General features: G+C 45.4%; 1 protein-coding gene across 6 annotated transcripts in view; it reads right to left on the reverse strand.

Moving 5' to 3' along the window:
- Window positions 1-27,320, reverse strand: part of PPP2R3A (protein phosphatase 2 regulatory subunit B''alpha) — a 56,263-nt gene extending 28,943 nt beyond the window's left edge. The window contains exons 1-3 of one of the 6 annotated variants that reach the window (XM_068201092.1): window positions 23,984-24,031; window positions 22,393-22,494; window positions 9,574-11,996 (exon numbers count right to left, since the gene is read on the reverse strand). In XM_068201092.1, the coding sequence (XP_068057193.1) occupies window positions 9,574-11,508 (1,935 nt within the window). In that variant the 5' untranslated portion in view covers window positions 11,509-11,996; window positions 22,393-22,494; window positions 23,984-24,031. Of the gene's footprint in view, window positions 1-3,567; window positions 3,886-9,573; window positions 11,997-22,392; window positions 22,495-23,983; window positions 24,104-24,387; window positions 24,466-25,970; window positions 26,115-26,530 lie in introns of those variants that run through there. The other 5 variants (XM_068201093.1, XM_068201095.1, XM_068201094.1 and 2 more) reach the window with 5 other exon arrangements.

The raw sequence follows: 27,320 nt of genomic DNA on the forward strand, positions 1-27,320 counted from the left end.
TAATACTCTGGGATGGGTATAACCAAATGCAAACCACTACAGGGACAAGAAGTTAATTACAACCTTTTGTGGAAAAAAAATTTAAGAAAGTGGTATGACGGGCAATTCTGTGGAAATTCCTTGGAAATAAACAGTTTCTTATTGCAAAAAAATTAGCCTTAAATGCTGTTTGCCTAGCAGGACACACTTCTCTAACAGGGATGTGCATTTTCAGAGAGGACAACTAAGAAAGGAAATGACAAATACACTAATAAATCTCTCAGCTTTGTTACAATAATTAACAGATAAACTTTTTTTTTCCTTTCTTTTCTCAAGAGAAAGGTGAGATTAAAGGCCATTTTTAAATATGACTCTGTAGCATTCTATAATTCACTGTAACTAAAATACGTCTATCGCTGTATCACCTTTTGCCAGCCATACAATTTATTTACAGACAGACGAAAATAGTGACATCTGTGCTATAAATAAACCAGACAGAACTACAGCCTCATTGTAGCTACACAAACAAAGCACAGACTAAACCCCTGCCATGCCAGCCTGTCTCCCAGGGATGTGCCAGTCCCAGCAGAAAACTCCATGGAAGGAAGCAGCATCACACAAAGTGCTCAAATTCTTTCTACTCCTTCCTCCTGGTCCCAGGCTCCAACAGGGTCCTAGATAATATATTTACCAGTTTCTTGCTTTATTTCCAAATGGGATATTGTAATCCTCTTTTCTAGGGTACAGTGACTCAGCCTGGGTTCTCGCAGTCCACAATGCTGACTTAATGTCTCCTTTCATTTTTCATAGTTCCTGCCTTCCTGAAGTCTGATGGTACCTGGACACAAGCCATCCTCAGAGCTCATCAGCTCTCCAGCACTGCTTTGTATCTCTCGCCCGAGACTTTCTCTTCCTTTCCCTCCCTGAAGCCCTCTCCCATCCATGAACCTTCCTGCTGCCTCTTTCTTACCTATTTCTAAGGACAGCAAGAACAAAGGCTAATCTGCACATGGCTCCAAACATCACAGAGCTATGAGAAAACGCATTTATGGAGAGAATATTTTCTTCTAGGAAGCAAACTCCAGAAACAAAGCCCAATCACAGCAAAACAAAAATGAAAACAAACTCTACCTAAGCAACTCAGAAACCCAAAAGGATTTAGGTGGGAGTAGACACAGTGCTAATTGTAAGGTTGGATCAAGTTCCTCATGGCCTTCCCCAGTCGAGTTTTGCAAACAGAGGCATCACACACCTCCACTGCCAATATAGACCCTGGGCATGGCCCTCAGCACCAGTTCAGGCTGAGAACACACTGGCTGAGCAACAGCCCCGAAGAACAGGGCTGGTGGACAGGACACTGCACACAGGCTGAGCACAAGCCTGCAGCGAGGACTGATTACAAATAAGGCCAATGATGTCCTGGACTGTCTTAGGAGGAAGGCCAGGAAGTTTTTACCTCCATCTGACACTAGTGAGGCTGCATCTGGGTTCCTGGGACCAGTTTTGGGCCTTCACTTCAAAAACATGAAGGGAAGAGTCCAGCCAGAGATGTGAAGGAGGGAAATCAGAAAGCTGGGATGAGGATCAGGCAAGCAGGAGACACTGAGGACTGGCCCAGGCTAGCTAGGGGAAGGGGAAGCCAAGGGATGGGCTAAACACAGCCTGCAGCTCTTGGAGGTGCAGTTACACTGACAATGGAACCAGAGTGCAGCTTGGGAGGGTTAGGCTGGAGGACACTGAGGGAAGTACAGCTTGTGAGAGGTCACCAAGAGGGGCTGGGCAAATCCCTATCCTTAGGGAAAGCCAGTGTTGATGTGACCCAGTGTTAGAAATAGTATTCCTACAAGTGAGATGTTGGGCTAGAGACCTCCCTTCCTACCAGCACTGCTATGGGAGGCTCTCTGATCCTTCCATAAACAGCTCTGCAAAAGATAAGCACAAGAAGTGAAGTTTCCAGCTCTTGAGACAGAAGTTTACCAACACCCTTCTTCCCCACTTTCCTGGCCAACATCTGTGTGCTCCACAAAGCAAAGAGGTGTTCATTCAGCTCTCTGCTCCCTGTCACTGCCTTATCACCTTTCCACCTGCCAGCACTTTTGTTTTCTTAGTGGGCCTAGTTATCTCTACTTTGAGCTCATCCCAAGCCCCAGGTACAGCCCGCCCCACAAGGCACAACATTTAATGACACCTCACTGCTGCCACGTGGGAGAACCCCTATCCCTGCCCTCGGCCTCCAGAGGTCCTCTGTCACTCTGGGAACCGATTTAACCCACCTGGAAAGGCAGCAAACAGACTTGGCTTTGTTGCTGGATGATACTCAACTGTGCTATGGATTACAGCAGCTCACAGAAAGACCTGTGGGGCCCAGGACAAGAGAAGGCTGACACTCGGTGAGGAGGCAGCAAGAAAAGAAGAAAAAGACCATCTTTTTTGAACACTGCGGTATTTCACTTGCCTTGAACTGGCAGCCCCAGAACAATAATTCCCAAGGCATTGAGCAGAGAAATTGTTCCTGCTTCAGACCAGGCAGAGGGCTCGTGGACCAAAGCCTCGTCCATTTTTCCAGCTGTTCTACCCGGAGGTCTCATCCCTCCCTGCAAACCCTACCCCGGTTACATCCTTAGTGATCAGACTGACTCCGGAGAGGGAATTTAGCTGTGCTGCGGCTCCTGACACGGCTCGGCCCCGCCCAAGCCATTACTGCACATTATTACCTCATCCAATTCTCCCCCAGGGAGCGAAAAACACACGTTCCAGAGATTAACCTCCGAGATGTACTTTAACCTGTCAGCAGAACGCATGAAAAAAATGTGCCATAATATGTTTTGGAGCAATTTTAATGCTGTTTCTTAGGAAACAGCTGCACTGCTCCTAATTTCGATTTTTTAACGTCCTCCCTGGGTCACCCATTATTCAAATATAGATAAAGCTCAAGATGGGCCGATCTCAGCAAATTGTGAACCCTCTAAATCTGGAGTGACTACATGTCCATTTGGTGTCCCAGCACATCCAATCTTTTGTCAGTTGTTCCAGAGAGCGAGTACAGCAGCTGGGATTTACCAAAAGCACACATTTGTGATACAATTTCCATTTCTATGGCTACACTGTGATCTTCAGGGTCTTTCCCGGACTAAATGATTCTATTATCTCCTTCAGCCACAGCCCAGAGAGGGTAGGAAACAGCACAAAGCAGCACCTTGGGATGGTAAAATCATAAAAACCAAAGCCAGGTGAGCTGGTCTGCACAGATTTGTACCGTTCACAGCAGACAGCAGAACCTTGTGGTTCTTCCAACATGCAACAACAAACATTCAGAGCAATCACACAAAAAATCTCACAGAAAATATGTAAGTCTTACAATACTTCTTCCCATTATTAAATCACTACCCTTGCTGTTAATTTCCCCCCTTGTTTACAAAGACATTTTAACTCTGCAATCTAAGCCTGGAAGGTTTATTTTTAAACCTGCTGGTATCTAGCTGCAAATAACTTTCTGCAAATAGACACGCCTAGAGGGGACACAGATTGATTCTCTGATCCAATAAAAAAATACAAAAAAAAAGATAAAGAAATGCCAAGTGTCCAAACCTGGGCCTGCTGGAAGGCCTTGAGCCGCCTCTTGAATCGAGATGGAAGAACAAAGTCACAGCCCCTGGCAAGGAAAGCTAGCTCCCCTCCCAGATCTGGGTCCCTCTGCAGAGAACTCTCCTTGATCATCATCCTGGGCAGCTCCTAAGTAGATGTTGACCTTTCCAGAAGGGGCACGGGCACTCTGGAGGAGACCACGTCAAGACCAGCACGTTGCTTTCTTGGGTTTGATTTTTTACAGGCAAAAAATGACAAATGGCTTCAACACATTATGTCTTCTCTCTCTTCACAAGGACAACATCTAGCAATTTTATCTCACTCCTGAAGCCAGAGTTCCCTACTTGAACCAATATTCAAAGTGTCTTTCAGTACCACCAGGATCTTCTGCCTTCTTGTAATACTTTAATTGAGAAACATGATCCACAAGTGAATCTATTTCCCTGCTGGCTACATGACAGACAATCTGTCCTTGGCTTGTAATAGGCCAGGGGTGACATGAGAAAGGAAGCACCCACCACCACTACCAAGAGCTCTAAAATTAGATGCCCTGCAGAAGTGGCTAAATATACCATCTTCCCCAATAGTTCCTACTTTGTGTGCTCCAGTGCTGAGACCTGAGGGGCACCTCTGGGTCAGTCAGGCTCAGCTAGAGTTAAACCAGGCTCAGCCAAGGGCCCTGCCTGTGGGATGGCAGTGGTTTGAGGCCCCTTCTGCTGAGGTGATGAAGCACGGGAGCAGCATTACTTGCCACTCTCAACTGAAGGCTGTAATTTTCAAAAAACATATTTTTTTCCTTCTTGCTGGAAAAAGCAAATCATCTAGTTCCTTTAATGCCAAGCAGGCACATAAAGACGATCTTGGATAATAAGCTCAGTCATTCCCAAGCAACTCTTAAGAAAACAGTTTCCTAAAGACATCAAAATGCATCATTCTTGTTATTCACTTTCCCCGTAACTCTCATGAGGCAAAGGCAAAGCAATTCTCAGGGGACAATAGTCTACTTTTTCTCTGCACAACTTGGAGCAAGCAGACTTCAAACCCTTGCTCTAACTTTGTCTAGGCTTGTTAGAACTGTGTTCTCCTTCTCCTATCATGACAATGGTGCTGAACAAGGGCCTAAATCCAATTCTTCCCACACAAAAGAGTCCTATGGAGTGCTTCCCCTACTTGATGGTAAAACATGAGCCGCTCCGCTCTGCCAGGATGCTGTCTAAGTTCAGTAACACAGAAAAACATCCGATTTTGAGCTAGTAGGGCTTGCTCTCATCAAGGTATTGCATTTGAAATGCACAGATCTCAGCGAGGCTCACAACAGAAAGCTTTTATTGGACATGTGCCTCTGATGTCTTTTCCTGGGCTCCTGTAGAAAGCCCCAAGTTAACGTGAAGTCCAAATGAGTATGAAGCCTTAACAGAGTTGCACAAAGAGGATGGGGATGAAAAAATAACCTCCAAAAAGGAAAAGACAGGCAGGAATGTTTGAAGAGGAATTGCCACAAAATAAAGGATACAGAGATATATATGCAACACATTTGGAACAAATTTGTTTTTTCTTACTCTGACAATTTTTTCCTAAACATTAAGGCAACACCTAAAGAGTCCATGAGGCTGCACTGTACTGGGAGTGCTGTAGATCTCATGCAGCAGCATGTCAGGAGGTGATTTATTGTAAATCATCTGTGGCAAGTGATGGATTACTTCATGTTCTGCTTACAGCCTGCAGAGGAAATGAAGCCCAAGGAACCTCTCTGACCCCCAGCTGCATCCAGACCAGCCACAGAGACCTTTGACAGACGTATGCATTAAAGAGACACACTAATCTGGCAGCCTACTTTAAAAAACCAGCACAGCCAAATATTTTTCATGCTCAAATTAACGAGTCACAAAGGATCTCAGAAGTTTGGGAGGTTTTCACTGATAACCTGAAAAGATGCAAGTAATCCAGAGGCAAGGCTCACTGTGAGTGTATTCCAATGTTTTGGAATAGGTTTCTAGCATGCTACTTCCTGTCCTCAAAACACACAAGGTGAGTATAAATAAAAATATAAATATACAGCACTATGAGAAATCGACAGTAAGAGAATCTTGTTTCAACACCTTCAAAGTCAGCTGGACAAAACCCTCAGCAGAAAAGTCTGGTCTCAACAGCCAGACCAACTGCACAAACCACAGACCCAGAAATCCCTCCTTGCTGTAGGTGACCCAGGTTAGAGGTGAGAGATGCCAGATTGCCTGTAAATTGCCTTTCATTCTGAGATACTCCAGGTTCACTTAGACTTGTTTTTATTTCAGTAACTGTTACCAACAGAAAAAAAAAGCACATAGTTATTCACTACTTGTGTTGAGAAGTAATGAATAATTGATGTTTGAAAGGAGCACAGATTGTGTGTATAGCTTAAGTGACAGATATTATCAATATCTGATCAAAACAATTTTTAACATATGTAAGATGAAAGTTGATTTTCCAGAGAGTTTTACATTATATTTTAGGCACATTTTGAGAATATAGAGTTATTTCAGAACAAAATTAAAGTTACAGTGACATTATAGAAGCTGCTTTTTACAATTAATCACCCCATACAAGATCCTTGAACAGAATATCATACATTATGAAAGGGACAGAATTACAAAGTTGCAAGGTCAACCTTGCCTTTCAATGATTCAGAAACAGTTAATTCCGCTCAGAGCCTTCTTAGGGCCTCCTGATTTAAGCACACAACACAGGCATTTTGATACAAAAAAACAGAGTGTGTGGCCTTGAAAAGGTAGTTGAGGGCACAGGAAGTTAAGAACCTTCTGAGAATCCCAGAAACATCAGTCACTCAGGAGAGGCAGGATTAAACAGACACTGCCTAGAGCCCACCCAGAGGAAATGTGGAAACAGGGAACAGACTCTGGATACTTCACTCAAGGCTCTGCCACCTGAGATATAGCATGGTTATAAAGGTGGTCTCATCAACCCCACAAACCCTCTGCTCCCAGACCCACAGTCCCTGGCCAGAAATGGTTGGATCACCCATCTGACATCAGCCTGAGCTATTCCACTTGTTAAGATGGCAGAAGAAAAAATTAGTTAGGTTTAACTTATATACAAGCACCATAGTCAGGATAAAGAAGGTTTCAGAACAATACAATAGGAAGTAGAGCCATGGAGGAGAGAGAAATGGAAAGCAGAACTGCTCTTTCTGGCTCATTACAACACAAGTAATCCTTTTGAGAAGATACCCAGAAGTGGAGGGACAAAAACCAAAAAGGTCTCTTTGTATCAAAGCCTAGCCCTGACCTCTGCTCCCAAAAATATTCATAAACTTTATGCAACAGCTCTCAAAATACAACACATGAGCAAAACATGCAGAGCCTGCACCACACACACTGGATTCTGAAAACAGAAGGACCATGTTGCTTAGAGATTTTTCCAGGCTTCTTTCATTTAGAGCACCACTCCAAGCATTAGCTGAATTTTCACTGTCAAATCAGCCAACCTGTACAGGTGGCAGATCAAGGATACAGACAGGTTACAGTCAAAAACATCCACCGCTGACTTCTCCAAGGACTTTGCATATGACATTTTACTCAAAGGCAGCATTCTTTACCTTCCAACATACCCCAACACCCAGCATTTCTGCAGGTCAGCTCAGAGCATCCCAACAGCCCCATTTCCACCTTCTTCATTGCTTACTGGTTCCAGTCTCCCCCACTTCCCTCAAACCTGCTGGTCAATCCAGCCCTCCTCACTACAGAAAAAAATACAGACAAGTACTAGGGGGCTTACTGATCTCTAAAAGGCAACTGCATTCTTCTCACTGAACTTTTTTTTTCAAAGCCAACATACTAAAAAATCAGCTTAAGACAGGCACAGAGAACAGGAAATCCCAAAACAAATAGTTCAGAGGTTTGGAGATAAGCAACGGAAAACTGGATCTCAGAATGGGAAATGTTGGACAGCCTAAAAGTATGCAATGCTTCCTGGCCTGCCCAAAAGAAGCACGATGCCTTTATTATGGGCTCTGCAAAACTGATGGACTTCTTGAGTATTCGTTTCCTAGTTTCTAAATATTTGGGTTTTGAAGATGAAGAGGCAAGCAATCCTTTTGTTCTCTGTGGAGGATCATAACTGGGTTTCTGATAAAGAGGAAGTCTGCTCCTGATATAAATTAGCACAGATTTAACACAGATAGGCCAGCTGAGCCAGAGAACAGCCTGGTCTGAAGGATTCTCCCTCTCCTTTTCCATTGCTTAGCATCTGAGGGATATTAAATATGTCACAACCTTCACAAACAAAAGGTGTGCTGTGTTGTCATCAGTCTGAGAGCTCTGAGGATTCTGCATGTGTGGCCAGCTATTTGATAACAGTTTTATGAGCCTTAAGAAAATACAACAAATACTTTGCATAATTGAGGTACACATGCAATACCAAGTGAGAATCCACATGCCGCTTCAATTACATCCAGAGTGACCCAGGAATATGGATGTATTCCCTAGATGCTACACCTAGCAAGGGACACATCTGTGCCACAAATAACAGCAAACCTCAGGGCAAGTGCAGAGCCATCAGCCCAGTGCCTTGTCCCCACTGCTGAGGGGACCAGCTGCCTCCACATCCTCTGCCTCCCCAAAACAGCTCTTCTCTCCCAGGGTCTTTGGTTCTGGGCATCTGCAGAAGGCAGGAGTCGTGTGACTGCACGGAGGAGCAGAGCTCTGGTAGCTGTGGAGCACATGTCCCTAGAAGCTGGGAGCAAACTAACACACAGCTAGGTGGGATCAGGGGAGCACAACCTGCCAAGGCATCACAGTGAGAAGCCACTTGGCAGCATAAATGCATCCCATTTTCAAGCATTACATAAAATCTGCCACAAAGTCAGTGTCACACTTCAAACACAGTTTTGTTTGAACTCACAAGTCAGAAAATTTCGTAAAATAATGTACAAGGCAAGATTACAAGGGATTACTTTAGAGATTTTGGAGCTGTTTAATTTTACACACTCTGAGGAAAAAGATTATTTCCCTTGCTGAAAATATCAGAATACCATTTGCTGTAAGCAAAGTTTCCCAGAGCAACAACAGAAACTCTTGGAGAGCCTGGTCTAAAAGGATCTCAGTGCCATCATGTAGGGTAAGACACAATCCGTGCACTCTTTTTCAGAACTGCATCAAATTTTGGGTTAAAGTGGCCAGTTCTGAAAACATGCACATTTAGTTCCAATTGGAAGAAATTGTGAAAGTTCACTTACAACCTGAGCACTTTTTCAGTGCCTATGTGGAAGGGGAATTTTGGAAATTGAATTCCTCTCTACAGTTACTGCCTACTTGGATGTATGGCAACAAGTTTTCTTGAGATTTGGCAGCCATTACCAAAGGAAAATCACTGATTGCTCGACAGACAGCCCTGGCTTCCCTCTGAAGCAGGCTCTCATGAAGACCCTTTTTCCTGGGAAAACCTGCTCCTCATCTGAGTTATAAGCAATGCAGGCTCCACATGACTCCACGCACTGGGGACAGGGAAAGCAAAACAATCCTCTGAGATTCTGTCCTTTGTCCCATGGAGGATTGGTCTCTTTAGGAACCAGTGATGAGGAGGACAAGAAAGGCTGCTCAGAGATGGGAAAGGGAGAGGTGGAAGAATCAGTTCTCACTGAACTGCTGAGAGGCAGCCCAATACTTGGTCCCAGAAATAAAGTTATTATTTATACTTATTAAAGTAATTATTACTACACCCTATTATAAGGTACCCATTTAAACCACAAGCAGTCTACAGGAGCACCAGCAGGAAAGGATCAAGCTCAAAGGAGAAACTCCATGTCAGGACCTATTTTATTTTCTCATGGGTTTCAGTTTCCTTTTTTTGTTTATATTTAAATAAAGTCTACATTTCTGCCAGGTTGAACACATTATTCCACACTGCAGCATTCAAAACACAATGCATCACTTAGATGTAATTCCCCACAGTCCCCCACATTTTCCCATGTTTGTTTTACTCGCTACCCCATCAGAAGTTTTGTTCTCTTACCTTTATTATTTCTGGGGCCTGCTGAACTGAAGCGGGAACAGAGTCTCTGGAGGCAGCCCCAGCATGGCTTTTTTGCCCTGCAAGCAGGGACTGTGAAGGAGTTGCTAAAGTTTCCTGGAGAATTTGCATCACTTCCCTCTCCTTAGACAAACTTCCCTTGCCTGTCTGGAACTCCACCAGCTCCTGGGCAAAGTCCTCAATGCTTCCCAGGATACGCAGTAAAAGGGCTTTGTCATCCTCTTCCATTTTATGACCGTTGGTTTCCATGATTTTTGACAAAGAGGGGGGATCAGCAGGTTTACTTTTGGGTTCAAGAGCCAGAGGTGGAGCCTGCCTACCCTGCCTGCCAGACACCTGCAGTGAGGCAGGTTCACCCTCCTTCCAAGAGGGTTCCCTCAGAGTACTCTGCATTTTCTGTGAGAAGCTCTCCAAGTCCAGCAGCAGTTTGTCTATCTCCTCCTTGTCCACCCTACTGCATGTCTGGGCTCCTTTGGGGACAGCAGCTTGGGCACCACACAACGCAGGGTCTGACACTGGTTTTAAAGGAGCAGTTTGCTCGGGAGCATCTCCTGCCCTGGCCCGCTCTGTTTTAGCATCAGCGGCAAGGTCTGAACCAGCAGCTCGCTGGTAGCTGCGCTCCAGGCTCTGCCAGCCCCCCTTCTGCTCTGCCTTCTTCTCTGTCCCTGCTGTTCTGTCCCCATCAGACTCCTCCTCGATGTACAGCGTCTCAGTGGCGGACGTGCAGTCACAGGGGCTTGGGGCTGGTGACTGAGGTAGAGCATCTTTCACCGCTCTCACGCTGCTCTCTGGAGGGACAGTGGGCAGGGAGCTGGAGGTGAAGCTCACAGTACCTGTCTGGATGGACTGGGAGGTGCTTGTCACCTCACCCTGACCTGGTAGAACGAGAGGAACTGCACTTGAGGATGGCAGCTGAATGATATCTTCATACCTGGGTGGTTGCTCATCACCAAATACCAGGGGAAAGGGAGTTTGCTGCAAGCTATGGAAACAGTTCATCAGCTCTGCCCAGTCACTCGCTTCCCTCTGCCCTGCTGTCTTCAGCTCAAAGGGCAGCTTTTTCAGGTAGGAAGAAAATCTTGTCATCAGATTCATGTACATCATCTCTGAATTAGGCAGGGGATCATTGCTGTTCCCTCCACCGACGTCTGCAGACTTCTTCTTGATGCAGTGTTTGATTATGTCCGTGCACTTTTTCAGATCCTCTGAGCACTTGAGCAGGATGTCCAGGCACACCTTAATATCCCCACCAGAAGAACCATCTAGCTTGTGTTTTTCTAAAATCTGCGTAATGAGGTTTTCTTCAGGGAAGGAATGAGGGCAGAACGGAACCACAGAATTCATGGTGACTTCTCGAGCATCACTGCTCTCCTGCCATTTCTCCACAGGTGAGGGACTCTGCAAAAAGCCACATGGAGGGCAGTTCTCATCATTGTTAAAGTGCCCATAAATCAAGTCAAAATCAAAGGATCGTCTGCTGAAAGATTCTGACCGAACTTTCCTTCCCTTTCTGTAGGCCACGTGACTGGAAGAGTTTTTGAGCTTTTCAAAGGAGAATTCCTTTATTTTACCACTGGCAAGGTTTATTGCCTCACCAGTAATGTCTTTTAAACTGCTGGAGGCTTGCACTGAAATGCCCTTCTTGATTCTTGGATTACTGGGGAGGATTTGGTGATAGTCCTCATTTCCAGCCAACGCAAGACCATTTTCAGGAACGGGAATTTTATGGTCCAGGTTGGCATCTTGAACACTGAGCTCTGCACAGACACTGTGGTGAGCAACTATGCAGGTGAGTCCCTGTCTGAGGAGCTGGCAGGAGCCTGTGCAGTAGTGCACGGTGTGCTGGGAGTGCTGCTCTACCACCACGCTGCTGTAGCAGTTCACTGAAGTCACCATCAGCCTGTAGGTCGCTGCCATAGCACAGACCACGCTGGAAGTGAGGCTGCAAAACTCACCATGAACGTCAGAGGGAAAAGCTCACTTTTCACAGCCACACCAGATTGAATGAAAACATTCAAATGTCAGTTGGAAACATCCAAACTGTGTGAAGAGCTACTGCTTTGGAAAGCCCTGGAGAAGTCTGGAGTGGTTTCAGCAGTACAGTTACAACAACTAGTGCAACTTGCATATGGTTTAACTTAAGACACCTCAATGCTCATATTCCATGCTCAGCAGAGGTGCAGCATGAGCTGCTCCATTTCCAATGGTCCAGATAGCTTCTCCAGCAGAGGCCATAAAATCCAGTCAGTTTTAAGGCAGAAGTGACAAGTCAACAATTGCTGTTTGACCCTTTTTCTCTCTTTTTGGGTGGGTCAGTAAAAGGTAGATAATCCAGTAGCATGTGCAGAGAAAAAAATCCACAGTGTACTTGGGAGATTCCTCTCTCACACTGGTGACACAGGTCCCTGCAATAGAAATAAAGGTGACAGTCATTATGATTGCCATGAATTGTGCAGCCTTGTCTACTACCAAACATCTGGCACCAGACAGAACAACCAGCACACAGGCCTGCACAGAACAGAGTAGGCTGATAGTCTTCTTTCACTCAGGTCTACCATATAAGAGCAGTGCTGAGGAGCTGGCCTATATTTATACACAGGCTGTCTGTGTGCTGCCATTTTAACAGCTCTATTTTAGCCACTCAATTTTTTTCAGACTTGCTTTTTTCCCTCCCTAGACCGAGCAAAACATTCCCTTTAATTCTAATAGAGCAAAACATTTTGATCCTGTTGTGAATTTCTGCCTTTTGTTTTCCAAGGCTCTAAAGATAAGGCAAAGGGCAGTAGAGAAAAGCACTTTCAGGATTTCCAAGCTCTCTGGATTATAAAAAGCTGCAAAAAGCCTGCAGCAAAGTAGCTGAATGCCTCTAAGAATGCAGAGTCTTTAGTAAAGGCCACATTGGCTTCCATTAGCCTTTCACCAAGGTCTCTGAGATCACAGCAATATATTTTAAGGAGGAATTACTGTTGCTCTTACAACCCATAAATAGCAGCATATTTAATACAGTAAGTCCACTGCTGTAGACATTGAGGATAGTAACATTTGTATAAAGGTTAAGCCTATGAAAACTAGGAATTGAGTGTTTTACACTTAGCACAGTCATTTCCAGCTGCATTTCCTATTACCATGGTTAGAACTGCACCAGAAAAAAACCTCAAAAGCTATTTAACTTTGTTATGAAAAAAAGCAAATCTCAGATTCAAGGGTCTTGAATTTTAGACGTTGCCTCATCTTTCTTTAATACATGAACAATCAAATGAAAACACCCCAGTGAAATTCTGAGCACCCTCTATTCCTGTAAAAACAGAAATCTATTTAATAAAACATTATTATATCACACAGCTAAGTCACTCCACAGCACGGGTTTATTTTGGTTTCTTCAAAGGCAAATATCCAGCACTGCGAAAGGCCAGGCCTGCACCTGATGAAAGCACTGCCCTCCCCACAGTTCCATCCCACCAACCTAGCTCAAAGCCTGGACAAACACAGCCCACACAAGGCAGGTGCCCTAAGAGTTTGGTACTGCTGTAATTACCCACTGGGGAGAGCACAAGTCTAAATGTTCACATTTTACATATTTTAAAGCCTTAAGTTAAAACTGAGAAGCAGTGATTCAAGAGTGTTCAATGGAATTTGTGATGTGCCATGTCTGCTCACTGCAGTTATATGAAGTGGCACAGGTAAAGAACCCTTCCCACTTTGTTCTTTGGATTACATAAAACATTGCAAAGATTGCATTCAGGATGAAGAGTTAACTGCCATGCTGGGCTCTGTAACAGGCTGCCACCTGCCCATCCCAGCTGCAGGCCAAGCAGCTCCTCTCAGCTCCTCCTGTCCTGGCCTGCCCCTCTCCACACCCACTGGCACTGCCCCAAAGCCCCTCTGGCATGGGAGGGCGCTCCCAAAGGATGAGCAGAGGCATGAGGTGTGCCCCTTCCCCAGGGATGAGCTGTGGTACCAGCTGTGCCCCTTCCCAGGGAACAGCAGTGGTACCAGCTGTGCCCCTTCCCCAGGGAACAGCAGTGGTACCAGCTGTGCCCCTTCCCCAGGGATGAGCCGTGGTACCAGCTGTGCCCCTTCCCCAGGGAAGGGCAGTGGTACCAGCTGTGCCCCTTCCCCAGGGAACGGCAGTGGTACCAGCTGTGCCCCTTCCCCAGGGAAGGGCAGTGGTACCAGCTGTGCCCCTTCCCCAGGGAACAGCAGTGGTACCAGCTGTGCCCCTTCCCCAGGGAACAGCAGTGGTACCAGCTGTGCCCCAGCCACTGCAGTGAGTCAAGGCACCGGTGAAGAAAGGGCATGCACAGAACCCTTTTCACACCCTGAGGTGCTCACACCATCACTCACAAAGCCAGGGAAGACACTTCACACCCTCCACTAGGGCTTCACTGCCACATGTGCTAAGCCCTCTGCTGAATCAGAGCCGCAGTTTAAAAAGTGCTGTTGGCTCCCCAATGCTTTCATGGACTCTGTCAGGAAACTCATGCTAGACCTCCAAAAGGTCCACTGATCCATGGACTCCCTTCAACACATCAGGGTAAGAGGTCTGCTGCTTTTCTGAGCCACTATCAACTTCAAACAAGCCTTCTGGCATTTCCTGAAATGACTGCTATATAATATGTAGAGAAAGGAAACTCCTTCAGGGACAGCAAGTTTGATGAAGAATCAATACTGCTTCTCAAAAAGCATAGGACTTCCCGAGGGCTCCTTCCTCCGTGTCATACACAGCAAGGACAGACTGGTCTTCTTTTAGCAGCAAAGAACAGTTTGTGTTTATACCTAATTTGGGCAATAATTACATCTTGATTAAGTTATTTCTTAATTAGAATAATAATGTATTACTCACTGTCTCCTCCTCTGTCACTCCAGGGGTAGTTTCCTCCCACCACATCACTGACTAAGCTGGTTTCTCTAATTCTTTAAGCCACCTTCAAGCAATGAAGTTTTTGTATGTGTAAGGTTATTCCTTCAAGGAAAAGCTCTCCTGGATTCCCAACCTAAAATGACTTTTTTTTTTTTGTTCAACCTTGTATTGCCAGCTATGCCCAATAACCAGGTGTTTATGCAATGATTGCTGCACTTTCTAATCCCTTTTCAGTTTGCCTGTATTCCTCTGGTACTATCACCAACCAACACAATGCAAACACAAATTTGCCCAGGCCAACACAAGGATTGCTGCCTCCTGCCTCTGCTGTCAGCACCTTTTACTGCTGCATCCGAGGAGGAAGTAATCAAACAAACAATACAAAACCCCAATATCCTCTTTCCTACCGTACTAACTAATGTCTTTTCAGTAATTATTTACTAATTGCTTTATTATCACTGTCTGCAGAAACATGCTCAGGTTACTCAAGGGCTGGAGCAGCACAAATCCTTACAGATGCAGAGTAGAAATTTCTCTCCCAATGCCTTGGCCAAGGTAGGACATGCTCAGCTTGCAGCTTTATTTGAATGTGATCCGTTGAACATGATCCAGCACGCAAACCTAGTCAGGACAAAGCCTGAGAGAGGAGTATCCCTGTTTTCAGATCTGGGAATGCAGCCTCAAGCTGAGCTTCAGTTGTGACTCCTGGTGGGTTACTAAAACCTACTATTTATAAGTAGAATGAAAAGACCAAATGCATCAAGAAACTTTCCTACTTGGCTCTTTCCAGCCTGCAACTTCATTCCAGGTTGACTCTAGAGCAGCCCCCAGTTCAGAACCACTGCAGAAAGATTCTGTAATTAGGACTGCTGCCATGAAACCAGCCCAGCCCCAGGGATACAGGACTGGCTTCACAACACAAACTGTGAATGAATAGTGCTTCTTGTGTGACTGCAGAATAATGCTTTATGTCTGTCCTATCTCTGCAAGATGACATGAATGACTTTCCAAAGGAAAAAATTATTGCAGATACTAACTATATAAAAGGTTATTCCACAAGACACACAAGAGATTCTATTCATGCAAAGATTATGCAGAAGTTAAAGAATTGAACAATGACAATCTGTTCAGACTGGGACTGTCAGCCAGCACTTGCAAACTGAAGTCTAGAAAGCTACAGGACAGGGCTCCAATACCTCTGAAAATCTTCTTGAACCCTTATCTGCAGCACTAGCAACAGGAGCTAGAAGCCACCATAACATAGTATTGAGTAAGCCAGCCTTCCTGCACCAGGACATGGCCTGAGCATCACTGTGGAACTGCTTGTTTCTAAAGGAAGGTGTGGTAGGAACAACCCAGTTTGGTACTCCTGCAAAAGAAAACATAGGCTGAATAACCTGTTTGTCATTTGGACAGTCACCAGTACAGCTCCAGGTATAGCACCATGCCTGGGTAATCAGGAGTCAGGTCTTACCCCCTTTAAAAGGGCTTGTGGTACCAAAAAGCAGCATTTAACTGTATCTTCTTATTTAGAAATGATTGGGTTTTGTTTAGAATTTTCTGAGTAAAGCAGATTTGGGAGCAAGCTAAATGGATTATAGAAGAAAAAAGCAGGCAAACAATAAAGTAATGTTTCCAAGAAATTTTTGTAACAAATCCAGTTCTGCTGAATTAAGTGGAAATTTTACAACCAGACACTTAATAAATTATTTCGGATCACAAAGGAACTGATTAACAACTTGCCATCACATGCACAATTTTTTACTTCTCATAAAAGGAGACTAAAAAGAGTAACTTTTCTTCCTATATTGAAAAAGTTTGGAAGAAAAAAAATCTAAGTTGTTTCTTTGTCCTGTATTTCTTATATATTTACAGCTTATAATATTTTGATGTGCTTAATGGCAACAGAACTATTTTGTATGTAGGACTTATGTAGGAAGTGCAGCTTTCCAGTCCTCAGGACCAGCAGAAATTTGATGCATGTGCACACATTTCAGGGACAGTTGAAGAAACCACTCACAACATGTACAGTTTGGGGATTACAGGGGCTTATACCACTGACACAGCAACCAGAACCTTTAGAATCTTTATTTCTAAAAAGTTTTAGCTACAAGCTATTTCATGTTTTAGAAACTGCAACAAACTGTGATGGCTATGAATCCCAACTTGCCTCATAACCCCGGTTAGAAGAGCTGACCTACTCAAAGTAAGCACTTCTATCTGAACCGGAGGACACGTCCTCCTATTCTCAAGTGCTTCAGTATTTAATTACACACATTCTAGAAAAAGGGTCATCATTTCCCATTGAAGTATGTTCAACATCAGGTTCCACAAACAGCTATCACACTTTCTTATGCTAAATTAAAAGAGCTTTCAGGAAGACAAATTTCCTCACCTACAAGTACTAACACAGTATAATCAAATCACCTCTTAGCATTTTGCAAGAGTGCCAGAGTCTGAAAGATATCTTCAGTCATTGCTATAAATCTTTGTCTAAGTTCTGTCTGCAACTTGCTATTGTTCTTACAAAAACCATGGCAGAAGTGGGATTCACTTCACCTACACAGCCATGAAGTGTTCGGTCCCGCTGTCTGTAGGCAATGCAGATAGGGAGGCACCTCAAAAACAAAGATCATCCCACTGAGTTTAACAATCTAGTTTGGAGATGATGAGTTACATTAGATGAATCCCAACCTTCAGGGATACACAAGAACACAGGAAAAACCATTTCTGTCTCCAACAGTGGTTAAATGCCAATGCTCAAGGAGCAGTATTAGAAAGACATACTGTATTTCCAACGGTTTCCAGTTCATGAGAACTGTGAAGCTGGATGTGGTTTGTGTGTACTTACTAACATTTGGAGGATTTCTCTCCTGTTTCTCCCTTGAGCACCCCTGAATTCAACAGAAATTTTTTGCATCCTGAGCATCTTTTGACAAGACATTTTACCATCCACCACCCCTTTCAACCCCGCCACTCACCAGCTTCAGTAAGCCAAGATCTTGTACTGAAACACTGCACAAACACTACATCTCCATGCACACTGTCCACAGCATTCCCAAATTTACAGAACTTCATGTCATCCCTCTGCCTTCTCTTTCCCTTCTCTTAGCTTACTCAGTTCTCCTAGTGCAGAAGCCACTTTGCACCTCTAAGCATTCCCACTGCCCCTCTCATAAGCTTTTCCGGTTCAATTACACACTTTAAGACACAGGAACCCAAAGTGGACACAGGAACCCAAAGTGGACAGAGCATTCAGGAAAGATGAGAACCACAGGCAGAAATTCATTTTTGAGCTGTTTTTAAAAATCAGTATTATCCCTACGTAGTGTTTTCCCCTTTCCAGCCTCACTGCTTTCAGATAATGTATTCTCAAGTGTCTGCTCCCATAACCACCTGGGTTAACTCACTCTGTCCTTCTTCCTGCTTGTCTTCCAAGAGGAAATAAAGATACTATTGTCCTTTGTAAAATGCTCAGCAATCTACTGAGAGAATACTCCATTCACGAGGAAGGTGTTCACTCCTAGAGATCAATATTTTCATGTGGCCTCAGAAAAAAGGTTCTGAGATGGGCAGTAATAATGATCCAGAGGTCTTGAACAGCTATTCTGTGAGGAATGATGGAGCAGGATCAGGCACTTCAGGTCAGAAGAGAGGTGACTTCAGAGAAATATAAATCTCCATGGAAGGGACAGATAGGGTCTGACTGCTCACCTACTCCTCAGCACAAGAACTAGTTGGTCAGTGCCACAAGAAGCAGGGTAATACAAGCACACACATGCAGCAAACCTGGGAAATGTCTCAACAAAGGATGCCACGGACCCAGAAAGGTTCTGGAGAGTCAAGGAGCCATGTTTTTATATGTCCTCTGTCAAAAGCCACCACCTTTTACATGGGTGACACTTGACATAATTTAATTCTTGCTATGCTGGGGTGGCAAAATAAACAGGGATATTCCCATGGCTGCAGATTTCTATCCCAATCCTTCCTCTTATTCTTCCTACTTCCAAACATGCATTTTCCATACTAAGTTCCAGTTCATTTGGTTACTCTTTTTACGAAAGCTCTTCAGTCATGTGTTTGTCTGTGATATTAACTACAACTCTTTGGAGAGGGGAGAACATCCGCCCCTAACTTTGAGAGGGTATGTTATTCATATAACAAAATTCAATATATTCATAGAACAATTCATATAACGAAAACACTATGGATTTACACTATGGCATGCTGGTTTGCTCCCTCTTCTTTTCCTAGAGAGGTTCTTTCTATTTGTCTTTTTTTTTTGTTGTTTTTGACTGCTGCTGAGCGAGTTTCACAAAGCCTTATCTGCATTACTTAAAAGATCTCTTTCTTGAATGGCACAGATTCTCATGAGCTCATCACAGCACAGGGAGTTGTTTATTTCTTGTGCACATTTTTTTATATCTGCTGGTATCAAGTACCTACAACCAAGTACTGTGAGAGCCTTCTGTAACTACAGCCAGCTTTTGTTTCTGCTACCCTAATTCTGTGATTTTCAGCATATACTGTCACTTCATCACTCAGCCTCTCTTCCAGGCCAATTATATCTTGGTTCAACAACACAAGCCTTAACACAGATTCCCCCAGGAGTGAAGAGTGATCACTCTTCCCTAGAAAAGCTGACAGTCCTTCCTAGGCTTTAACCAGGTATTAATTACTGAGAAAGCTACACTGCTGCTCCATGGCAGTTCATTTCCTTTAAGGAGCACTAACAAAGTCCTTTGTTAATCTCTCTCTGAAAACCCAGACACAGCAGAATATTTGCTTGTTTGTCTTTCATGCCTTCTTGTCCAAGAGCTCCAGACCATCAAACTTTACCAGCTGTAGCTGGACTTCAGCATTCCTGCAGTGACCCATGGAGGTCACTGCAATGGGAAGGCGAGGCAGGCTTCCAAGCAGACATGACCTTGAGCCTCACTGTCCTGCCTCACTGTGGCAGGACCATTAAGACTGCTCTGCAGTCACTGTGCATTCAGAGAAGTCAGTCTTTTACACTGAGAAATCTGTTTTGATAGATTTACCCTAAAGAAAAATAATCCCCCAACACTAACTTAAATGCTGCTGTCCACATTTACAGCAGCAACATAAGGCAAGCCCACCACTCAAATAGATCTGGGCTAGTATCAATAATAATAGCATCCATGGATTTTTAAACATAAACCTGGCAGTAGACCATAATCTATTGTTTTAAAATACTGACTTGCAGTTAGTAAATGCTGTATTATTCAGTGTAACTCCTCCAGGTTAAGTGACAGGGTTATCTAATACTCCAGGGCCTCTATCCCCTTCACAAACACCAGCACAGAGTCCCTGAACACGAGCATACCACAAACTGCTGGGGAGCACCAGTGCATGGGCCGTGCAAAGCTTGTCACTGGGATGTCAGCTGGGAAGGAGAAGAGTTAACAGTACCAGGAAAGATGTCACCCTTTTCAGCTTTTCTGAAATACCTTTCTTCAACTTTCCATTTGCACAGTCTTGGAACTAAAACTGACCAGACAGGAATTTGTGCCCCATGAGACTGGTTTCCAGTTAGACAGAGGAGACAGCAAGAGAGTAAAAGCTCACGCGATTTTTCCACGTAACGCCAACCCATCACACATAAACACTTTGGCAACTAATTATTGTTCCAGCCTCAGGTCTGTGTAGACCCACCAGTATTGCTCACTTAGCAGGACACAAATGCATTCACAAACATGCTGAAATTTAGCAAGGCACAAGAAAAAGAAAAATTAATGCCTGAGCTCTGACACACTGACAGAAAATAAGGTGACCAACCAGTAAAGCACTGGAGGTGGACAAGTTTCAAAAGCACATAATTAGCAAGGCTCGGGGCAGAGGTCAGAAAGCCTGCTTGATTAAGTAATGTGTCTCCTGGCTGTTTATAACCGTATATGGAAAGAGATAATTTCATATTAGCAAGATAAATTTATTGTTCCTGGAATGTTAATTCAGTATTAAGAGTATCCATTCACTTTACACAAATTAAAGTGATTTTAGTGTTAAAATAACAAAGGAAGATTTGTGTCCAAGGCAGCATTCCCTTAGTCATTAACTTCTGCTGACACTGAGGTTACAATTTACAGATTCCCTGAAACCATTTTTGGAAACTTACTTTGAAGTTAAATTTCTCCTGTAGCAGAGTAGCCATCTGCTAGCAGTCTGTAGAATAAATACACTTTTAATTTGATAACAACTAAACAATTGTTTTCATTTATTACCCATTTATTCAGAGCTCATGCATTTCTCATTGCTTGACATATCCAACTTCTTCAAGTCTTACATGTATCACACTGAAGTCACTTCAACCCTCAAGCATTCAAGATTTTGGGTAACATTCTCTTTGTCTACGGTGAGAGCCCATTTCTCCAGGGCAGCCTCAGCTCCCAGCCCATACCTGGCCCCAGCTGGAGTACTGCTGTAGCTATTCCATGGGTCAGCAGCAAGCACAGTGACACAGAAAAGCTCCGACTCTGTGCTGCATTCCCACCCTCTCCTCTGAGGCACAGTCCCAGGAGCCAGGAGCTGCCATTCCCACCAGCCATACCTTGCACAAGCCCATTCCTGCCAGCCTCCATCTCACACTGGGAACAGCAGCAGCAGTCGAAATGCAACAAATTACACCAAAAGGTGCAGCATGTCCTGGCACTCAACAAGTCTGGCACTGCTACAGATTTTTGTGCCTGTGCTTTCGATAAGCCACCCCAGAGGCACAGAGCAGTGTGCTCAAAGCAAGGCACAGTTTAAGGGAGCATAACTTTTCTGTCCCCCGTCCTCTACCAAGGAAAACTACAGGTGTTTAAGCCTGACATCCCAGTAAGATTGAGGAAATAATTTCTCCTGTGTCTTTATTAACCCAGGGAGATTTACAAAACAACAATGAAGCAAAGAGAATTTCCATTAACTTCTCTCTTTTCCCTGTGTATTTAAATAGAAGCAGATTAAAAAGAAAAGCAATACACACAGGAAAAAACCAAAGAGAAAACCAGATAAATGCAAAGATTACCTCACTTTAAGCGGACAGCCGTGCTCACATTCGTGAAGCTGCATATTCATTAAAATGAAGTAATTTTTAACTGGCTCGTGTTTTACATGTATGACCTCAGGTATTGCCTCCTGCACCCTACCCAGACACTATTCTGCAGTCAGAATTACTCATTTCTCCATCAGCAGGGTACTTGTATGCTAATCAAACACTGATTAATTGTTAACATGGTTAATTACCAACATTGACAATATTTTCCAGTATTATCCTCATTTTACCCTGCAAAGAGAATACATCTGTTTCTGGTGCTCAAACTCTGATTTTTCAAAGTATGTGACATTACGGAGTGTTTCATTTGGTCAAAGCAAAGCACCTGCTTAGTCACACCTGCCCTGGCAGTCCTAGCTCAGAAATTCCACAAACCAGACCCAGGGACATAAGCAGCAGAGGAAATACAAAAGTGAATTCTGCTGGAAGAATCTTGCCCCATAACACACATAAAAACAGTTCTTTATGACAGCACTCAACCAGGTTAATTATGGATGAGAAAATTCCCCTCCTCCTGTAGCTCTACTTTGCTGCTCCATTTCTGACAGAATTGGAGCACAGGATCTAAGCTCTAACTGAACCTTCAGAAAAGTTCAATGTAACAGGAGAAAGCCTGGTCTTACAGGGAAGAAGAACATGCAGTCATTTAAGTCAAATCAGTATTGGAAAACATTTACACAACGAAGGCAAAGCAAGCTCTGTCCCACATCAGGACATGCCAGCTTCAGAGTCACTTCAAGTCAGGTTTTCTGTATAATTCAAGGGCAGAGAAGTTCTCCATGGAGAACGGTCCTTACTGAAAACAAAAAACCACCAGCCAACACTCACCCCACCCATGGAAAAAAAAAGGGAAAACAAATTCCACCATGCAGCATCATAGTTATACCTCCAGGGCTACCAGCAATGAGTGTCAGACCGCAGGGCTCCACCACAGAGCTTTCTGAACTGCCTGAGCCACATTATTCATCACCTGCTCCACGGGCTGCAGCTAAAGGAAATGAAATAGATGCTTTACCAGAAAATCTCTGCAGTGTTTGGCCGTCACACATCAGTCAGCTGTAATTTGAGGAGCTTTGCCCACAGCTACCTTTAACATTACACCTCTGTGTAAATTACAACTACAATATAATATGATGAGGCAGTGGTTGCAAAGGTCTAGGTAATGGAAACGGGCCACGTGCCACCAGGGAACTTCAACTTTTCTCTTTCATTTTCAGGCAAATATAAATCAGTTGCAATTGATACATAGTGTTACCCTTTCCAGATATATAAATACTGGGAAAAAACCCAAACAAACCACCACTGTCTCACCCTTCAGTTTCTCAGAATCCAGCAGACATTAAACACATAATTTTACATAACAAAATCTAATAGTACTGACAATCTCCTCAAAGTTCTCATTAAAATAACCTCCCCCTACAAAACCTGAGAGAGCAGACCTGCCAAGCCTGAGAGATTGACAAGAAAAAATCAAGAGAGAAGGTGACTTAAAGAAATGGTTATTAAATTTTTGGAAGAGTTATTTCCTGAAACAGGCATCACATCATGTGAGCTAAAGCCATGAGACCATCACCAAGAAAAAAGCGGCCAGCCTTGCAGGCAGCACTTCAACAGCAAACAGCTTGGGGGACTACTTGCCTCTGGAATCCTTCCCCAGCCTGCATTTCTGCAAAGACTGGAGCAAAGAGCAGCACACCTCCCAGGGTTTCCTTCTTCAGCAGGAAAAAGAGAGTTAATATAATTAGTCCCAGGCTTAAAAATATTTACATTACTCCAGACCAACGCAGTCTGATGACCTGCAGAGAGAATTACTCCGGCAGGAACACCTCCTTCATAAATCATTCCACTCGTTATTCAAACTCAGTTTCACAAGTTTATGCTTAACTTAATCTCGAATTCATCTGCCCGTGAACCAAGGAGTCTGGTATCCAAAGCCGTTGCCTTTCTCGCTCGTGAAGAAATACATCGGGGAAAAAACTGAATCCTGTTACGACCACGTATTCATTCACTGCTGCAGTGAGGATAATGGAAGGTCCAGCTACCCAGGGTGCTGGGGCAAGCGGTCACAGAAGAAGAACAGCCTGAGGACCCCTCACCGGAGTTAAACCTCCAGCTCTCAACAGCCAACACCTCCGGGCCAGCCCGGGCTGGGGACACGCTGTGCTCAGAACCTGCTACGCCTAAGCCCCTGGGGACAGCTCTCCGGGGACAGCTCACAGCCCCGACCCGGGATACTGCGGAGCCCCGGTGCTTCAACGCGTGCGGGGCGAGCATCGCCTCCCGCCTATGCCCGGCACTGCCGGTCCCCACCGCCCTCAGCACACCCCGCCAGACCCTCCGGGACCGCGCCAGCGCCCACACCGCGACGCCCGCGCCGGCTCCTCATCCGCAGACACAGCCCCGGGCCCCGCGGGACCGACCCGCTGCCCCAGACAGGGGAGCTGCGGCCCCGGGCCCCGCCGCTCGCCCGCACGTACCCGCCGGGGCAGCGCCCCGTCCCGTCCCATGGCCAGCGCCGCTCCCGCCGCCCGCCCCGGCCGCCCCTTCCGCACGGCCGGGCCCGCCCAGCGCCGCGGGCCGGGGGGCGGGGGCGGAGACGGGTCCCGCCTCAGAGAGCCCCCGGGCCGCCCCACGGCCCGTCCGCGCCGCAGCCCCGCCTGCGGCGCTCCCGTCGGCTCAGACGGCGGGTTTTGTTTTTCCCTCAGGAACGCCACCGGCGCCCTTACAGAACCACGGAATCGTCAAGGTCGGAAGAGCCCTCCAAGATCATCCAGTCCGACCATGCAGCCAGCACTGCCACTGTAACCATTAAACCACATCAGCCAGCGCCAGATCCAGACGCCTCTTGTACAACTCCACGGACCATGACTCCATCACCTACCTGGCAACCTATTCCAGTGCCTGGCCGCTCAAACAGGGATTTTTTTTTTCTGACAGCTAATATGCATCTCCCTTGTCTTGCCTTAGGACCATTTCCTCCTGTCGTCTCACTGTAGGCACGGCAGAGACCGACCCCACCTCACTACAGCCTCCTGTCAGGGAGTGGTGCAGAGCGAGGAGGTCTCCCCTGAGCTTTCTCAAAGCTAAATAAACCCAGCTTCCCCAGGTGTTCCTCATGGGGCGTGTTTTCTAGACCCTTTCCGAGGCTTGTTGTTGCCCTTCTCTGGATATGCTACAGCCCCTCAATGTCCTTTTAGAGGTGAAGGGCCCAGAACTGAAGGCAGTGCAGCATCACCAATGCTGAGTACAGGGGAGGAATGACTTCCTTGGTCCTACTGGTTACAATGCCCTTGATACAGGCCAGGATGTCACTGGCCTTCTTGGGCACACTGCTGGCTCATATCCAGTTGCTGTCGACCAGCCCCCAAGAGTCCCTCCCTGCTGAGCAGCTCTCAGGCCACCCTTGCCCCAGGCTGCAGCTGCAGGAGGTTGCTGTGACCCAAGTGCAGGATGTGGCACTTGACCTTACTGAACCTCACGCTGCTGCCCTCAGCCCTTTGATCGAGTCTGTCCAGGTCTCTCTGCAGAACCTTCCTGCCCTTGAGCAGATCAACACTCCCAACCAGTCTGGTGTCATCTGCAAATTTACTGTGGATTGCTTCATCTCTTCCTCCAGACAGCTTCCAGACCTCACTGGCTGGAGGCCACCAGTAGTGCCCTCCAGCAAAGCAGTGTCCTCTGGCAAAAGGTAGAAATTAAGAGGGAAGAGCCCTGTTGGTGCAGCTGGAACAGGGAGGCAGCTGCAGCACCCCAGCCCAGAACAGGCCCTGCGTTGGCAGCTATGTTGCTGCACTGCAGATCATGTTGCAATCATCAGACACAATCTAGGGGAGGAGATGCCAAAGACACCTGGACACAGCTGCAGGTAAGCCATGTGATATTCAGGCCAGCTTCGAGGGGCCTTTTCCTAAAGGAGCTTTAGTCTTGTCCGGTTGCAGCAGCCCCTCCCTTCAGTTGCACACACATGCCAATCTGCCACCTCACATGCTCTCACAGCTTACAGGGGCAGCTCAAAATCTCAGCTGGAACACATCAGACTTGTCTTTTGCACTCCAGTGTATCTCCCTCTCCTTCACAAACATTGTCTCCCAGCACTTCTCCTGTATCTCCCTTCTCAGCCATGCTGTCCCTCCCCAAAAGTCAGACAGATGCCTCCCTTTTGCTGTTCCTCTTCATTTTAGTAATATGTAAATGATGCTAGAAACCTGTTAGTATACTCTAAAAACACTAGGAAGCACTTGACAGAAAAGTCTTCAAAAGCTCTTCTCATTCTGTTCTCAAAGATGAGGGAAGCAACCCTTATCATCCACAGCCCCTTCGGATGCCTTTTATTCTTAATTTCTCTGCAGAGAAAAACTACTTTCATGGTACTAAACTACCACAGTCAGCTCAGGAAGAAACGATTATTTACTGCTCAGTGCAGGCAGACAAGATCCAAAAGGGCAACCCAAGCAATCTACTGACCTGAGCTTGCTTGTTGGGACTTTTCCCTCCTTGGCCTCACAGTTCCCTGGCCATTCATGCAGGACAGGATGTGCACTTGGTCCTCTGCTGCAGGACTGGACATTCAGGCATGAGACACATGCATGGGCAACTGGGGCAAGAGACTATGGCTGCAAAACCCAGTCCAAGGCCAAACATGGGTCATCCATGCGCTGGAAGAGAGCTGTGCTTCAGTCACATGGGTTTTCAAACAGTCTTGAAGGACTGAACAAAATTACAATAACATAGTTAACTATTAACTTGCTGCCACTTACCCTGTAAACAGCAGCATGGCTGATTCCCTTTGTGCTCTGGAAAGGTCAGAGCAGTTTTGCTCAGTGAACACTGAGTTTAATTAAAGATATTGAGATGCATCATGAGTAGTGTACAAGTACTAAAATACTAAAAGACTATGACAAAAAAGAAGCCCAACTTTATAGACTCTATTGTGCACCAGTTCACTTGGGATAAGTGGCACATGGAGTATAAGAAAGGAGCCTGAGCCAACCAACTCAGGAAATACAATTAGAGTATCAGCTTACCTTGGCTGTCTGGGGATGAATTTGGGTGGGCAGGTATCTCAGGAAGCCCCTCGAGATGGTGTACCCTGGATAAGGTGGTATCTTCCAGAGATTCATGGACCTTTCCTGCCTCTCACTCCCTTCATTTCAGGAACTCTGAGAGATGGCAAACACAAGAGGTTGTTGTTCTCCCCCAGAGACTTGGAAAGCTTTTCCAGGAGAGGTGCTGGACTGATGAGTTCTTGCACTACTCCAGGTAGGTCTAAGCAAAGTTCGTGAAAGAGCCAAGTGCACCCAAAGTGCTCCCGTGTGTGCTTTCCCCTTGGAGACTTGTGGGGTTTGGAAGCCAGAGGAATTTTCCCCTACACTTCAGCTGGGCTTGGACAAGCCCCAAAGTACACAGCGTAATGTAACGCTGTGAAATTATGAAATGTAGGAGACAACACTCATATTTTCTTAGTATCAAAAGAGAAGCCATTATGTAATGCTTGCTACCATGGGGGAACAGGAATGTCTACTTGGTTCCATGATTACAGGGGAAGTACTAGCAAGTTAATGCTTAACTATGTCCTTGCAATTTGGTTCAATCCCAAGACTTAAAAAACCTCCAAACCAGTCTTGAAGTGGAAAAAGTCTGGAGCGGTTTAACCACGTGGCAATACAAGGCCACCCTACAATTCAATCCACTGCCCTTCCACAGCAGGAAATCAGTGCTCTCCAAAGTGGAGCCTGTCAGTCCGCGAGGAAAAGGGGAGAGACCCGACTTCTCACCCCGCCTCATAAGCGCTTGCCCTGGTGATGCCACTGAGTC

Source organism: Anomalospiza imberbis, chromosome 10 (genome assembly GCF_031753505.1).
Source record: "Anomalospiza imberbis isolate Cuckoo-Finch-1a 21T00152 chromosome 10, ASM3175350v1, whole genome shotgun sequence".
Lineage (NCBI taxonomy): Eukaryota > Metazoa > Chordata > Aves > Passeriformes > Viduidae > Anomalospiza > Anomalospiza imberbis.